Genomic DNA, 18111 nt, shown 5'->3' with positions numbered 1-18111 from the left:
CAAGATGTAAGTGGTCCATAAACTTTGCATCAACTCTCTGCACAAGGGTGAATTTCACTCCTATGTTATTAAGGATATTTAGTTTAATGGAGTTGTGCCCACTTACACCATCAGTGGGCATGACTGTGTGAGAACAGAAGCTTTTGTTGCTATGACTGGAGGGTTATCTGTCCCTAACCCTGCGTTTTAGACTCTTTTGCCTTATATCTGCATGGTAAGAGTCATTAGGCAATGGGCATGGGGTAGAGAGGGAGGTAGAGAACAAAAACAAGCAAACAAGAAACCCTGTAGCAACTTTAGCTATGGCTATGTCTACATTACAGAGGCTATGCCATCATAGCCACCTAACATAGATGCAGCATACGCCAACAGGAGAGGACTACTGTCAGTGTACCAAATGTCACCTCCCCAAACAACTTGAGCTTTGCTGACAGAAGCCTTCTTTTGTTGGCACAGCTGTGCCTATACAGGGATGTCATTTAACACACACACACCTGACTAACACACATATATGCTAATATAAGCTTTAAGTGTAGACCAGGCCTATGGAGAGTTTGCAGTTTTTAAATAAGTCCTTGTTTGAAGAGGACAATTTTCTTGGGCTGTTTATTATTTACACTCCACTCCGCTCAGGCAATTAAAAATAGACTTGTCAGTTTCCTTTTACTTCTAGCCCTTTCCGTTTTCAAAACCATGCACCAGCATCACACAGTTGTTGGGGTTTTGGGTTGGTGGCGGTGAGTTTTTGTGTTTGTTTGTTTTTCGGGGTTTACAAACAAATTTTGATCTTAAAATAACTGACAGAATCCCTTAATATTCCCCCCCATTACTCTCCACCCCAATCTTAAAAGTTTCTGAATCAAATTCCTAAAAATATTGCAAAACTATTGATCCAGATCCTCGGCTACTGTAAATCAATTAAGCTACACTGATTTACACCAGCTGGGCACCTTGCCCATTGTACTTTATAAATGTACTATATCACACAACTAAATATTTATGGCTAAAGTGTAATCCCCTAAAAGCAGGTGTTTATAATGGAAATGGTTTTGCCAGTTTTCACTACACAGCTCTGTCGTGCTGAGGAATAACCTGAATGTATACTGTGCACATGCACATTATCTGCCAGAATTAATACCATCTCTCTTTCCTGTTATTCCAGCTTCTCATATTCCCAATATTCATTTAGTGCATCTGAAAAAGTGGGGTTCCTTACCCAGAGCCAGCTCTAACTTTTTTGCCGCCCCAAGGAAAAAAAAAAGGTGCCGCCCCACCTTAACACCTCCCACAGCGCCGTGCTACCCCACCGAAACACCCCCACGAGCGCCATACCACCGAAACAAGAACAACCAACCCCTCTGCCAAACAAAAAAAAAAAACCCGAGTGCCCCCTGCCACTCCAAGATTGGCCGCCCCAAGCATGTGCTTGGTCGGCTGGTGCATGGAACCGGCCCTGTCTTTATCCGCAAAAGCTTATGCCCAAATAAATCTGTTAATCTTTAAGGTGCCACGGCACTCCTTATTGTTTTAATATCACTGCAGTAGCTGCATCTTTCAGACCTTCATTTAGAGCCTCCTCAATACACATCAAGTATTTGGGAGTAGTATTGACATACCCAGTAGCAGCAGATCCTGGCTGCAACAGTCAATACAGTGATTGGATAGAAGACTCAGTGCAGAAGCCCACAACCAACTTCTTCTCCTACTGCTGCTTTGTAAGACTGAGCCTGAGTGGAAAGGTGGATTCTATGTGTTGCTAGAATTCAAAATCTTCTTCCCTGGGACTATGCGTTATTTGTTAATCAAAAATCAATAGCTCTCCCCTGTTGGGCAGCAGGAACAGGGGATAATTGGCTGCAGGCTAGTGAGGTGGGCAGCATCTGGCGGGGGTGGGTGTCTGTGGCCTGTTTCTGCTTAGCACTAGAAATTACAAAGAGGAATTCAAGGGAGTGATGAGGGCAAGCCAGGAAAAGGGGAGGGGCAATAGTGAGTGACTGAGCAGGTGAGGGAATGGTATGTGGTGGGAGGCAGGAGCTTGTGGAGCTAGGGGGCTCTGTCTGCGAAGGGAATGGGCAGGTGAAATGAGCTGGGCCACTGAAAATGGGAGGCTGGATGGTGATGCATGGCTTCAGGGGTGTAGGGTGAGCAGGGACTAGTGTGGTTTGGGAGATGGTGTGAGGAGGGGCTGGATGTATTATATGGTGATATTGGGAGGGACAGGCAGGCTGTACTGTGAATACCCCTGGGATAATGTGAGGGACTGTGTGGAGGAGGGAGGAATGGGACATTAGGGGTGGCTCAAAGAGGGATTGTGGGTCTGCACAGGGCTGTACGGAGGAGTGGGGGGTGTTAAGTGGTGGGTATTGGGTTGTGGGTGCTGTGTTGTACAGTGCAGGCATTTGGAGGGCTGAGCTATGGGGATGGAGGAGACTGGATACGGGGGGCGGTGCAGTGGGGACTACTGGGTTGGCTTGGACAGAGCTGGGTGTGTGTACGAGAGCAAGTGCTATGTGGCAGTTACTGGGATGAGTTCTGGGTTGGGGTGGGCAAGATGTACGGCTCGGCTGTGGGATGAAGGGGCAGTGGAGGTGTGAGGCTGGGCTGGGGGTAATGGGGGTGAGGCTGGACAGTGGGGGTGGGGGACTGGGGATGTAGGGCTGGGCTGTTGGGGCAGTGGGGTGAGTTGGGGGTAGGGGCTGGTGAAGCTGGGGGGTGAGTAGGGACAGCGGGGTGCTGAGTTGGGATACCAGGGGGCAGGGCAGGTAGAACTGGGTGGTGAGTAGGGGCAATGCAAGGGGGTTGTGGTTGTGGTGGGTGGGGCAGTGGGGGTGAATGGGGTGGCAGGGTGCTGGGTTGGGGTAGAAGGGTGTGGGGCAGTGGGGGTGCAAGGCAGGTGGAGCTGGGTGGTGAGTAGGGGCAATGGGGTGCTGGGTTGGGGCAGTGGGGGCAGGGCAGGTGGAGTTGAGGGATGAGTAGGGGGAGCAGGGTGCTGGTTTGGGGTAATGAGGGGCAGGGCAGGTGGAGCTGGCGGTGAGTAGGGGCAATGGGGTGCTGGGTTGGGGCAGTGGAGGCAGGGCAGGTGGAGTTGAGGGATGAGTAGGGGGAGCAGGGTGCTGGTTTGGGGTAATGAGGGGCAGGGCAGGTGGAGCTGGCGGTGAGTAGGGGCGGCGGGGTGCTGGGTTGGGGCAACGGGTTGAGGGGGAGCGGGGCGGGGCAGGCGCTGGGCTGGGTTGGGCTGGGCGTCCGGCTCCTCCCCTGCGCGCCGCTTCCTCCCCGGCTCTCCTGGCAGCGCGGCGCAGGCGGCTCTCGGTTGCAGCAGCCGCAGTTCCCAGCCGCATCCCGGGGAGGCGGAGCAGGCAACGCAGCGCCCGGGTGAGTGCGGGGCCGGGGGGGCTCCGGCTGGGGAGGGCAGGCGGGCGGGCGGGCGGGCAGGGAGACCCTGAGCTGGGGGGGCTGGAGGGGAAACGTGGGGCCAGGCGCGGGGAGCTGGATCGGGCCCAGCTTGCTCCCACCCCCAGCATAAAATCGAGCGGCCAAAGGCTGCATCAGTCCGGGGCAAGGAGAGGTTTAAATTGGGGGGTACGTGCTGTGTGGGTCGGGGGGGAACAGGGGTACGGACCCCTCGCCCCACTGCCCGGGGTGATCTCATTCTGAACACTGCACTTCCTCCTTTCCTAGTGCTGCCTCGTCATGGAGGGCCTGAGCCAAAGATAATTTAAGTCAGAGCAGAAAACTGATGTGTGTGTGTCTGTTCAGACAGCGAAACAGGCACACGAACAAAAACCCCACCCCATCCATCTGCTCAGATCTACTTCCTTTACACCAGACCAGAGGCAGCAGTACCAGGGACACTTATCCATCTTCCCTCCAAAAGCAGGTCCTGCTTTTCCCTTGCTTTATTTAAGCTCCAGAAATACACTCAGGGCTGTATAAGGCATAAGACCATCTTACACCTTAGACAGAACAGCATCCACATCCCTTAACAAGAACATTGCCCTTCCTACCTGTTGCCCCCTTACCTAGTCCAACAGAAAGACTTTTACAGTAAGAGGAACTCTAGAAAATCCTAGGTCCAGTTTGCACCATCTGAAGGTTGGAAATGGAAGCTGCTAACAGGCACACCCAGCTGCAGCCCTTCCTGGAATTCCCCTCACACTCCATCCCATGGCAGCTTCCTGGCATAAGAGCATTTCAGCTTCAACATTTGTACCCCAGAACTTGTCCCTATATTCTGTTGCCTGATACCTCTGATATCTTCCCAGCTCTCTCACACTTTCACACTCCTCTGCTGCTGGACCTCTGTTTTCCTGACCACTCCTCTCTTCTCCTCCATATCTTTCCCCTTTCCTCTTCCACCGTTTCCCTCCCTGCCTTCACTTACTGTACAGATTCAGCTCTTCACCACCATCCCCCTTGGCCCACCTCTAGTTGACTGAAAAAAACAAAAAATCAGCACTTTTTTTTTGGTTGCAAAACAAAGATATCTCCAATACCCCCAACCCAAACATAACCAAAGCAAACTCATGAATGAGTGAAAAGAACAGGAGTACTTGTGACACCTTACAGACTAACAAATTTATTTGAGCATAAGCTTTCATGGACTACAGCCCACTTCTTCAGATGCATAGAATGGAACATATAGTAAGAAGACATATATACATACAGAGAACATGAAAAGGTGGAAGTTGCCATCATGTTCTCTGTATGTGTATATATATCTTCTTACTATATGTTCCATTCTATGCATCTGATGAAGTGGGCTGTAGTCCACAGCTTATGCTCAGATAAATTTGTTAGTCTGTAAGGTGCCACAAGTACTCTTCTTTTTGTGGATACAGGCTAACACGGCTGCTACTCTGAAACTTGAATTATGAATGAGTATTGTTACTCTCATTCTCCATTTCTCTCTCCTCAGTCTCCGACTCTTTTTAATCATCATTGTAAACTCTTCTTGACACAAACCATATTTGTCTAGAAGGAGCTCACTGTACTTAGGATCTAGATAAATAATCCTTGTTCCATACAACCCGGAAAGCATCTTCTTTGTGAAACCCTTCACCTGCAGAAAGGTGAGATGCAGTACTATTATGTTGTGAGGATCCTTGTATCCGTGTTTGCCAAGTGCTTTGAGATCCTCTTCTCTAAAGGTTGTAGAGAGAGGCTCTGCGTGTACACAAAACGTACAGATTGATGAGCACCAACAGCATCATTACCTGTAAACAAGATAATTATTCTCTCCAACACTTATGTAGGTAACATAGGAATGGATAACATCTTATCATAGTGGCAATTCATCTTTTCTAGGACATGAGGTGGGAACCCCACCCCTAGGGCTGCAGAGACATTAAACAGATGCATGATTAGACACAAATTTCTGAGCCGCTGCCTTGTTTATCAGTTTGTTTTGCCCTGGCACATTGAGCTAGATTATTTAATACAACCCAGATGGAGCATTCTCCAGTTCTTTGCTGTAACATGTCTGATGAAAAAAAACAATTACATTCTTATTAATAATTACTTTGCTTGCTTAAGAGGAGGCTTGGATCTTCATATGAATAATATTGAGCTTTTCTGTCTGTATTCAGGAAGGGACATGGCTTTGTTAGTAAAAAATGTGCAGTTTACCCAGTGAAGTTATGAATGTGATCCCTGTATATGCAGAGCTGACCCACACCAAATATAAATGTCTTTGGACTATTTTTAAACCCACTGCCCTCACTGACTGACAGTGCTTCAGTATGAAGGCATTATGGAAATCAGAAAGGAACAGAGAGAGTTAAAGACTGAGGGCTGTAAAATAGCTAGATTTTAAAGCATTCTGTGGGGTAAGGCAAACAAGCAAAGAACAAAAACCAAAAAGGCTTTGTTTCTTAATTGTTATAGTCATGGGGCGTGTGTTATTGTATCTTTCTATTGCTCCGTTTTGGTAGGCAGAGAGTATATTTAAGTACAAGAATCCTGCTAGGTTATGTAACCATAGTCAGCCATGGGGAGGTGGAGGAAATCCCACTTGCAGGGTTTATACTGTGATCCACTTAAGCTGTCGTATGTATTAAATAAGCATTTTGATTAAGGAGCATTCAGGTCTAAGCTCTAAAACCGACAGTTGATTCAGATTTTTTTTGGTGTGGTTTAATACTGTATTGAATAACATTATGCCACAAATACCTGCCTCTGCCATGGCAACTGCAGCATTCAGAGAGCCATAAGCTACCGTACATTAAAAATTCAAGACTCCATTATGTACGGACCATACTCTCCTGTATGTTCTGCCTTGCTAAATATTGTTTTTAGCATTAGAAATAAGGACGTTTCTATCATGAGTCCAACATTTTTTTGCACGTTATTTCTCTGCACAGTGTATTATGCAAATAAAATATTTCTAGAGGAAAGAGGAACTATAGTGGTGAGAGCAGGAAACAGATAGGTTCTCTCATGTGCAGAGAGGTTGCTGATTTTTTTCCCCTTACTAACAGAAGCCAAGAGCCATCATATCTATTTCCTTGAGCCAAAATTGTACAAGTTTCAGTTGTTTAGATGTAGCGTACTGCTTCGTTCATTCACTTAAAGAAAAGTAAATGGGTGATTGTTATGGTGGACACTCACCGATGGTGGCCTAGTGCAGAACCACAGATGCATATCTGACTCAGTTTCCCCCTATAGACTATCAATGAGTTCCATGAGACTTGTAGATAGTTAACCCCGCCCCTTCAGGGATCTAGTTGATTTAATCAGAGATGAAACATGGTATGCAAACAAGCCTTCACTCCAGCATCTTACTGATGGGAGGGGGGAGAAGAAAAAGGGATGCAAGTTAAATGTTAGTCAGTCTGCTCCCACCTGAATTCCTCCTCCTCCTCCTCTGTCCAGCATCTTTCACCAGTAAGGCCCTCTAGACTTGAGATCCTCCAGAGGAGTCATGCCTCCGGGCATCACCTTCCTTCCCTTGACTCAGGGCCCCCGCAAAGATCAAGCCCCTGCAGCTCTTTCCTAATGACCTGGACCTCTTCTTACTATCTGGTAAGGTCCTTTCGCTGGGACTGGGCCTCCCTAGGTGTTTGCCCTCTTAGCCCTTTGGACATCTGCTTTCTCCAGGCGCACCTTTCTTAGGTCTCCTTTTCTGGTAGCTTCTCTAATCAGCTCATCTGAGATGATTCCTCTCCGTCTTCTGAAGACCTCCTCTTGACTGGGCGCTCAGAAGCCTGTATTAGGCCCAGGTGTTCCAAAACTGTCACCTAGGTGATTAACTACTCACAGGTGGATTTGGGTTGGCTCATTCTCCTTAGCCAGCCATCACAGCTAGACTGGGTGTCTGAAGCACCTCAGGGGCAGCTACCCTATGCCAGTATTCCATAGTCATCTGCATGTTTTAATCATCCTTGTGCTTTGTTAGGACTCATCTCTCTCCATTCTTGGCACTCTCTCTGTTAGAAATTTGCATGGATTCATTTCACAACAAAAGTAAGCAAAGAATAGGAATATGTAGCCAGTTCTCAGCATGGAGAGACATTAAAAGTAGAGTGTGCTTTATGGAATAGAACTACGGCCTGTGTTAGTCAGTATATTTATTAACCATCTGGAAGGAGGAGCCATGAATGATGAGGTGGCAAAATAAGTGAGGTTACTCAAGACTAAGGAACCTTTGGGAGGATTTCACTAACATAGTTAATTGGGCACCACAGAGTAAAGTCAACCCACACATGTGCAGGGTAACAAACATTAGAATAATGGACTGAAATTTCTCCTGTGCCTTGATAGGTTCAGAATTTGTTGTAGTCTGAGGGGGGGAAAGCTCTAGGGACAAATTTTGGCCCCACTGAAGTTAGGATTTGCCATTAATTTTAGTTAGACCAGGACTTGATCTGGGATTTTCACAAGAGCCCAATTCCCATTAAAGTATAGTGAGAGCTGGATGCCCATTTCCCAAGACGCTTTTGACAAGCCCAACCTTGGTGCTTTTCCTGGACAATGGAGTGAAAATTCCCTCTCAGTAGTGGTCAGATAAGCAAATAAGATATTAGTCTGTTAAGCAGGGAATAGAGAGAATGTGGGAATTATACCTTGGTATAAACTGACAGTACAGCTTTACTTTGAGTAGTGTAGTTTGTTTTGTAATCTAAAAGGAACAGACCTGATCCAGGGAGGGACAACGCAAGTTATTGGAGCAAGTGTGTCCACACTAGGGGAAAAAAGTCTGTTCTTACCTTTTGCTAGCCAACATGATAACTAACGTGAGGTGTAATCCTAGTGAAGAGGATTGTAGAAGGTAGTCATAGGACTATTACTTCAATTACAGATGTGATTTTTTTTTTAAAAATTACATTTCTGTAACAGAAAACCCCTCCTGTAAATGCAGTTGTACCAGCATAAAATCCTTTTGCTAGTTATCGTTTATTTTGCTCAAGGAAGCTATGCTGGGAGGGTTTCCTCGTACAGCTATATTTGCAAACCTTTTATTTTACACATCTGTCCTTACTGTTGCTACAGCAGTCTTGTCTTCACTGCCAAAAAGAGGTGTTTTTACAGTGGGATTACGTGCATTAGCTATCCATCTGTAAAATCCTAACAAGTCAAGACATGGGTCACTTTTACTGAGATGTATCTAGGCCAAGTCAAGGCTATATTCACTGCTCATGGTTCACTTCACCTTAGGGTGGCCAGATGTCCCGATTTTTGGGTCTTTTTCCTTATATAGGCTTCTGTTACCTCCCACCCCTTGTCCCTATTTTTCACACTTGCTGTCTGGTCATCCTAGTTCACTTAGCTACACCATAGTAAGAACTACATTGCCCTGTCTCCGCTAGGATTTTACACTGAGAACACTAAAGCACATAAATTATCCCACTATATTAAAAAGAAAAAAACCCCACCACTTTTTTTGGCAGCAAAGACATGTTCTAACATTAAGACCTACACTGCAAAAGATTTGCTGTTATCCCGAAACAAGTGCTTTTAAACTGTGTACAATCTATATATTAGTTTCCCGCAGTCAAACTGAGTATAGCAGTAGCAGCTCTTTTAAAATACTGGTATAACTATGTACTAAGGTTTTTGTAGGTATAGAAATAAAGTAAGAAAAAAATCACTCCCCTAATCCACACTACAACTTAGACCTGGCCTAAGACTGAGAAGAAAATTGAAGTATAAATTTAACAGGTTTTTTTTTAAAATGCCCAACATACTGGTGGTTCAGATGGCTCACTGAATTGAGTCCCCCTTGCCCCTCACACCAATAATGTGGACTTTTTTGGAAACACTGCAGAAGAGCACCCACACATCAAGAGAGAAAAGGATAGGCTTGCACATCCCCTTGTGCCTTTCCAGCTGGAAAGGGATGAAATAATCTGTAAATGTGGTCTCTTGTTTGCTGAATGATTTCAGGCTTACTGTGGTTTAGAAAGTCATTAATAAGCTAGGTACCATTTACACATTCAACAGTCTTTTAATGTGGCCAGGACACTGTCATATTGGACCATGATCCTCCTCTACAGTCGTTTTTATGTTGAAGACCACAGCTTCCTGGTAAGTCTCTCATGCTGAGCACATAACAGTTTTGTTCCTACTAACATTGGCAAAACAGCTTCAAGGAAAGTAAACTCAGTCTAAACCAGGTGTGGCCAAATGGAGGTCAAACAAGGTTTGGTCAACCAGTGTCAATAAGGGCAGGATTTCCCCTGACCCAACATTCATTAATAGAGAGAGAGAGAGGCAAGAAAGATTTGGGGGGGGGGAAGGGACATTTAAATTCAAGTTCATCTGCTTTGTACACTTGACGGCACTTTGTGGATGGACACTTTATCCTAGTGTTTGTGTCCAATTTGCACATATTAACGGGGAATGAAAAGCATCTAAAGTAGAAACGTGATTGTAAAATTCTCAAAAACCAGGGCAGATGTCGCATCTGAAACTGCTCTTAACATCAGCTAGAATTTGGGTGGGTATTGTCTCTTTAAAATATGGTGTGCGAATTGATTATATCAGACTGCCTCATTCCCTGTGATGGTGAAGACAACCTGAAGTGTGTTTGTGCCCTCTTGGGGCAGGAGGGAGGATATCTTTGCCGAAGCATCTTTGACTGGAACTGGTTTCCTCTGGCGGCCAATTAGTTACCATTTTAGCCTTAAAGCTTGCTGGATGGCTCGCCGCTTCGGCCAAGCCTTTGTCTAGTCTAACGCCCTTTCCCCCCTTTCTATTCCTGCTTTTACTTCATTAAATGATGCTTGTGTTTGTAGATAATGTGCTCCGGTGCCATGGCAGTTGACAAACTAGAAATTGCTGCTAAACTGCTTAACACACCAAGAGCGGATCAAATATGTAGAGCGAGAGTTGCTGGGACTGCATATTAGTGCTTGTACCTTGTGCTTTCTAGAGCCAACAGTGAGCTGGAAATGGCAAGATTCCTACCCACCCAGCACTTGAGACTGGAATTATGTCAGTTTCCGCACACTGTTGCCTCTCAAGTATAGGTTCAGTTGGAAGAACAAAGGAAGACCTGGCTTCTGTGTGTTTGAATCAAATCGATCCTGCTTTGGCTTCTGGTGGATCATACACCTACACCTTAGGAAGGAGCTGAGGTTTCAGCTATGGACCGTTCTTAATTCTGGTGGGGAAAAGGTTCTCAGTGTCCTTTATATTTTCACTTTTATGGAAACATCTTTAGATGGAAAGCCATCTACAGTAAGAAGGTAGAGTTATCCTTTGGTCTAGTCAACAAGTGTTAAGCCTGTCATTGAATTTCTGTTACAGAGCTATGAACCCAGAGCTCAACTTTTTGTAACTTTCACATGAGCCGACAATTGGTTTTGACCAGGATCAGAGTTGCTGTGACCTCCGTGACTGTTTGCATTAGGGTAGAAACAGTTTAGTCTTCTACACAGTTTAATTGTGTCATTCAAAGGTATACATTAAATGTTGCACTGCAGTATAAATAATTTTTTATAGTCCTGTACTAGGTGTTATATTTATATAATTCATTTGGAGCTCATTTCTTCCAGACTCTCTCCAGTGGAGCAGCATTTCAGGTAGTAGTAGTAGTAGATAGAATTAGTGTAGAGTAAGCATGGAAGCCTTCTAAACAGGCATTTAACCCAGACTTTCCTTGGCATTTATCCTGCCAATGTGCAGTAACTGAGACACAAACGCTGGGAAATACACAGTCATTGGATGTCTTCTCCTTCTGCCTCTCCCTGACATTGTAGAGCTGCCAATACATGACTTTTCTAATGGCTTGTTGTTAAAAATGCATTTTTTGCTCTTATGTTGAAGGTTGTTCTCATATAAATCTTTTCTGAGCTGAATTTGTTGTAACTTCTGCATCACAAAAGAATGAAGTAAAAATCTTAAGTGAACCCACATGTTCCATAGAATCTCTATGGATAGTAATTTCATGCTCTAATAAAAACATAACATTAAGGATCTGTTATCAACCACCTGACCAGGACAGTGGACAGGATAGTGATGATGAAATGCTAAGGGAAATTAGAAAGGCTATCAAAATTAAAAACTCACTAATAGTGGGGGATTTCAGTTATCCCCATATTGACTGGAAACATGTCACCTCAGGATGAAATGCAGAGACAAAATTTCTCGATACTTTAAATGATTGTTTCTTGGAGCAGCTGGTATGGGAACCCACAAGGGAGAGGCAACTCTAGATTTAGTCCTAAGTGGAGCGCAGGAGCTGGTCCAAGAGGTAACTATAACAGGACTGCTTGGAAATAGTGACCATAATATAACAATATTTAACATCCCTGTGGTGAGAAGAACATCTCAGCAGCCCAACACTATGGCATTTAAATTTCAAAAAGGAGAACTATGCAGAAATGAGGGGGTTAGTTAAACAGAAATTAAAAGGTACAGTGACTAAAGTGAAATCCCTACAAGTTGCATGGGCATTTTTTAAAGACACCATAATAGAGGCCTAACTTAAATGTATACCTCAAATTAACAAACACAGTAAATGAACTAAGAAAGAGCCACTGTGGCTTAACAACCATGTATAAGAAGCAGTCAGAGATAAAAAGTCTGCCTTTAAAAAGTGGAAGTCAAATCCTAGTGAGGTAAATAGAAAGGAATATAAAAACTGCCAAATTAAGTGTAAAAATGTAATAAGAAAAGCCAAAGAGGAGTTTGAAGAACGGCTAGCCAAAAACTCCAAAGGTAATAACAAAATGTTTTTTAAGTACATCAGAAGCAGGAAGCCTGCTAAACAACCAGTGGGGCCCCTCGATGGTCGAGATACAAAAGGAGCGGTTAAAATAATCATGATAAAGCCATTGTGGAGAAACTGAATGGATTCTTTGCTTCAGTCTTCATGGCTGAGGATGTTAGGGAGATTCCCAAACCTGAGCCGGCTTTTGTAGGTGAGAAATCTGAGGAACTGTCACAGATTGAACGGTCACTAGAGGTGGTTTTGGAATTAATTGATAAACTCAACATAAACAAGTCACCGGGATCAGATGGCATTCACCCAAGAGTTCTGAAAGAACTCAAATGTGAAATTGCGGAACTATTAACTAGGGTTTGTAACCTGTCCTTTAAATCAGCCTCTGTACCCAACAACTGAAAGATAGCTAATGTAACGCCAATATTTAAAAAGGGCTGCAGAGAGATCCCAGCAATTACAGACTGGTAAGTCTAACGTCGGTACCAGGCAAATTAGTTGAAACAATAGTAAAGAATAAAATTGTCAGACACATAGAAGAACTTAAATTGTTGGGCAAAAGTCAACATGGTTTCTGTAAAGGGAAATCATGTCTTAATAATCTGTTAGAGTTCTTTGAAGGCGTCAAACAAACATGTGGACTAAGGGGATCCAGTGGACATAGTGTACTTCGATTTCCAGAAAGCCTTTGATAAGGTCCCTCACCAAAGTTTCTTACATAAATTAAGTTGTCATGGGATAAGAGGGAAGGTCCTTTAGGGATTGAGAACTGGATAAAAGACAGAGAACAAATGGTAGGAATTAATGATAAATTCTCAGAACAGAGAGGGGTAACTAGTGGTGTTCCCCAAGGGTGAGTCCTAGGACCAATCCTATTCAATTTATTCATAAATCATCTGGAGAAAGAGGTAAAAAGTGAACTGGCCAAGTTTGCAGATGATACTAAACTGCTCAAGATAGTTAAGACCAAAGCAGACTGTGAAGAACTTCAAAAAGATCTCACAAAACTAAGTGATTGGGCAACAAAATGGCAAATGAAATTTAATATGGATAAATGTAAAGTAATGCACATTGGAAAAAAATAACCCCAACTATACGTACAATATGATTGGGGCTAATTTAGCAATAACAAATCAGGAAAAAGATCTTGGAGTCATCGTGGATAGTTCTCTGAAGGTGAATACTGCGTACAGATGTGGTCTCCTCAGGCTAGGACTTTTCAGGTTGGTAAAGAGGAGACTAAGGAGGTATATGATAGAGGTATATAAAATCATGAGTGACATGGAGAAAGTAGATAAGGAAAAATTATTTACTTATTCCCATAATACAACAACTAAGGGTCACCAAATGAAATTAATAGGCAGCAGGTTTAAAACAAATAAAAGCGCACAGTCAACTTGTGGAACTCCTTGCCTGAGGAGGTTGTGAAGGCTAGAACTATAACAGCATTTAAAAGAGAACTGGATAAATTCATGGAGGTTAAGTCCATTAATGGCTATTAGCCAGGATGGGTAAGGAATGGTGTCCCTAGACTCTTTGTCAGAGGATGGAGCTGGATGGCAGGGGAGAGATCACTTGATCATTGCCTGTTAGGTTCACTCCCTCTGGGGCACCTGGCATTGGCCACTTTCGGTAGACAGGATACTGGGCTGGATGGACCTTTGGTCTGACCCAGTATGGCTGTTCTTATGTTCTTTGATATTTTACAGTTTTATACATGATAATCCACTGTCCACTTCCTAGCCCAATACTGTGAAACACTGTAGTTACTTGCCGTAAGTTTAGGGAAATACGGCACTCTCTCAGATAGCATGTGCAGTAACACTCTGGGTTTTCAGATTTTTAAAAGGTGACAGCCATACTTTGAGAATTGCATGTTTATGAGCATTGTAGAAATCATTGTTTAACTGAGATCTATTAAACATCAATACTGATGTATTAAAGTCATTCTTTATTTTAAAAGGTTTTTTTTTTTAAAGTGAACACTAAAATATTTGATTTTTTTCTTCTTTTGAAGAAATCCGTAAGGTCAAATCTGTAAGGCACCCACCACTCCCATTGAAGCTTATGGGAGCTGAGAATATTCAGCACCTCTAACTCAGAACTCAGGTGTACACTTCGAAACAATAGCAAGAAACAGCTTTTCTAAACTACGTTTGAGATTTGGTTTGAGGTTTTCTTGGTTTGGTTTGGTTTTGTTGTTTTCCCATACCCACACATCCTTTTACAAGGAGCAAAATCTCCTCTTGTGATTTAGCATAAAATATTGCAGAGGAGGTTTAAGTGAATGTGGTTTTAAATTTTAACTGCAGCTAATTTAACAGGTCAGATATAGCAGAAGTAACAAGGTCTGTTTCCTCTAGGTATTATGTATCAGGTCTGTTCTCCCTTCATCTGTTGGCATTTCTCATCCATAGGAATTAAAGTGCATGTTAAGAGAAGATAACCTTTTTAGAAAATTGACTTTTACTTCTATTGCTTCTGTAATTTAAGTGGATTTTTAATATTGATACACCTTCAATGCATTCAGTCTACAGCTATATAAGATGGAGTGTTTGTTTATAATGATTTCACAAGCCAAGCGTTAAATAACACCCTTAGATGCTGACAACAGCGGGAGCCCCATAGATGCAACCAAAGGTAGACCATGACCCTAGACCTCATGCAAGACCTCCTTCTGTCTGTCCTCATGTTATAAATACAGTTGCACCCACTGAAAAATCACTGTGCTGATTACTATCACAGTTTTCTCCTGTTGTGTACAAAGAAATTCTGAAGTATCTTATACCGTTGTACAGTAACTGTTGGCAAAAGGTAGGTTCGTTAATGGTGAGGTTATTTAAAATCAAATATAAATGAGGCTGAGTAGACAGCCCCCTGCCATCTGGTTGTAATATTGTGTGTGCCAACACTTTTATACATCAGGTTGTTCTTTAAATCCAATAATTATCTTTTACAGACTAATCACCATGGGGAGGTACCGGATAACCTGCTGGATAGTCATCCTTTTTGTTGTGATGTGGAGCGACGTTTCCCTTTCCAAAAAAGGAAAGGGTAAAGGTAGAGGCGGTGGGAACACAGGAGGCAACCGCTATCCCAGCAATCCTGGCTACCCCCAAAATCCTGGCTACCCCCAAAATCCTAGCTACCCCAGAAACCCTAACTACCCCCATAATCCCGCCTACCCCCCAAATCCCGCCTACCCCCCAAATCCCAGCTATCCCAGGAACCCTAGCTACCCCCACAATCCCAACTATCCTGGTGATGGTGGGCAGCACTACAACCCAGCTGGTGGCAGAACAGACTTCAAAAACCAGAAGCCCTGGAAGCCTGATAAACCCAAAACCAACATGAAAGCCATGGCAGGAGTAGCAGCAGCAGGCGCTGTCGTGGGTGGTCTAGGTGGCTATGCCCTGGGAAGTGCAATGTCGGGAAGACGCATTAATTTTGACCATCCTGACGAGCAGCGGTGGTGGGACGAAAACTCCAATCGCTATCCCAACAGAGTGTACTACAAGCAATACAACGACCACTCCGTTCCAGAGGGAAGGTTTGTGTGGGATTGTGTGAATATCACAGTGACCACATACAACATTGATCCCAATGAAAATCAAAATGTGACCCAGGTAGAAGCCAGAGTCATGAAGCACGTGATACAGGAGATGTGCCTGGAGCAATATCAGAAATACCAGCTGGCCTCTGGTGTCAAACTACTCTCTGACCCCTCACTCATGCTGATTATCATGCTTGTCTTTTTTTTTGTAATGCATTAAGCAAGCAATCTCAACCTGAACTGTGCTGCTGATCTGTGCACACATTCAGAGGGAATAATCTATATAAAACAGCCTTTCTGTGGAAGTCTTTCATTTTTGCTTGTGTTTATCTTAGGGGAAGTATCTTAAGATCTGTAATAGGTATCAATAATGTACCATAGAGACACAGGCTGACAGTGTATAGCTCTCTCTTCAAAGCTATCTCAGATTATACACCTACTTTCCAGAATTAAAATTGAACCAGACTTCAAATGGAAAGAAAAGTCAATCCGTTAGCTCCACGTTTGTTCTAGTGCAATAGACCTTAAAAGCCAATACAAATCAGTTAATACTGACACAGTGAGCTTGTGATCACACAAGAAAGTGGCCTTCACCAAAATGCCCTCTTCCTCAAATCCATTCTTTAAACCCTGCTATGGATAGGATCCATCTGATCACACTCATCTTCCCTCCTCCAAAACTAGACCACTTTTGAGAGCTGTTTTTTCCATTTCACTACACCATTGGACTTCTTCCTCTCCAGCTCAGCTAATTAAAGATTTCAGACTGTGGTTTGGCTTCACAAGCGTTCCTGGGTCATCTAGGCTGAGCACGTTGCAAAGGCAGAATACTTATGAAAATCCTCTTTAGAGATAATTGGTGTCTTAGCTAATGGCACTAAATAGTACCAAAATGGCACCAACCTTAACTTGGGGACACCACATTTTTTGGGACATCCACAATCCAAGTTCATATTACAAGTTAATTTTGTGACCTAGAGTACGTACCAAGTATTTCAGACAGTTTTTCCTGCCGGTCTCTGGCTTGTGAAGTGAGACCCTTCCATTGTTAGGCTGTATTTTGTACCATTAGATCACCGTTTTGTACTTAAGAGTATCCTCTCTAAGTACATGTTTACGTAGTGGCATTCCATCCGTTTAACAATTTGCCCGTTGCAAATGTTCCAGCAGAATAGGCCAGCTTTGGATGCCAAGTGTCAGCCCAAGATGGTAGCCTGCCAAACGCCCAGGTTTCAAGGAGCAGGCCTAGGATTGTTAAGTTTGGGTAGAGTATCCTTTTAGTTGTACAGTAATTGACTTGGAATGTTTAAGGAGACAAATGCTTGATGAAGGTGTAAATAGCTGCTACAATAACACTTGTTTCATAGTTGTCGTCACAAGGAAAAACAATTCTGCCGATGCAGTAAAAGGTGCATGGTTTCATTCATGGCTATATTGTCAGTAAAGTTTCCCCCTTCACTGAGCTGCATTCACACAAACTGTTGACTTCATTGGAAGTTGTGCATCACATACTTCTGAGGGCAGGATTTGGCTTTAACAGCCTCATCTAAAGCCTGTTGAAGTCAATAGAAAGGCTCCCATGGATCAGGCACTAAATCAGTAAAACTTGCATTACATTTACTTCAGCAGCTTGATCACGTTAGAACAAGCAACATCAGTCAACATTATCCTGACACAGACAGTCAAAATGCTGCAAACCATCTTTTGGAAGCAACTAATCCTGGCTGACCCACTGCTTAATACCCAATTTATTATGGGGATTTATTATGGGAATTTACTGCTAATCTGCATTTTGATTGTCTTGATGATGCAACTGTGTTGTATATAATGTGTAGTATATGTAAAGGTTATGCTTATTGCAACTGCCATGCCAAATATTTAGTGTACTCTATATTGCAGCAAGGCACTGAGTGACTAAAACAAACAAGCACCCTTAATTATTTCTGCTTCAATGTAAGTTGAATGGATATATTATGAAACTGTTCGAAATTCACACCATAAAGACAGGACTTGGAAGTCACATGTAGTTTGTGATGTGAGAATATTTTGTATATTTGTAATGGTGCATGTACTTAATGCTGACGTTCAAATCCTTTTATAAATGTTTGATGTCTGGTAAAAATTAAACAGACACAGCAAAGGCTCAAGCGTGTCTCTTGCATGCGGATATCTTTATTTGTGAATGGTTCATCTACTCAGATCGAATGCTGAACTCCTGTTCTCAGAGACCACTACTTCTGCCTGAACATTTTTTGACTTCTGTTGATCCAGGCACTTATATGGCCCTCATCACCATAATATCTGAGCATCTCACATTCATTAAATGAATTTTACCCTTAAACACCTCTACTGATTTCATAGAATATCAGGGTCGGAAGGGATCTCAGGAGGTCGT

The 18111-nt window shown here is 43.4% G+C and overlaps 1 protein-coding gene across 1 annotated transcript; it reads left to right on the top strand.

The window, feature by feature from the left end:
• Positions 1–3266: 3266 nt before the first annotated feature.
• Positions 3267–17863, top strand: PRNP (prion protein). Its single transcript, XM_030552006.1, has 2 exons — positions 3267–3372; positions 15123–17863. Exon 2 carries the CDS (start codon positions 15133–15135, stop codon positions 15934–15936), a length of 804 nt encoding a protein of 267 aa, XP_030407866.1. The 5' UTR covers positions 3267–3372; positions 15123–15132; the 3' UTR covers positions 15937–17863.
• Positions 17864–18111: the final 248 nt, after the last annotated feature.

The sequence above is a fragment of the Gopherus evgoodei genome, chromosome 2 (assembly GCF_007399415.2).
Source record: "Gopherus evgoodei ecotype Sinaloan lineage chromosome 2, rGopEvg1_v1.p, whole genome shotgun sequence".
NCBI lineage: Eukaryota > Metazoa > Chordata > Testudines > Testudinidae > Gopherus > Gopherus evgoodei.
The sequence above is the reverse complement of the archived record's forward strand: the minus strand, read 5'-3'. Positions and strand labels throughout refer to the sequence as shown.

Excerpts from the sequence above, each read along its gene's own strand:
- PRNP (XM_030552006.1), top strand. The coding sequence starts at position 15,133 with ATGGGGAGGTACCGGATAACCTGCTGGATAGTCATCCTTTTTGTTGTG.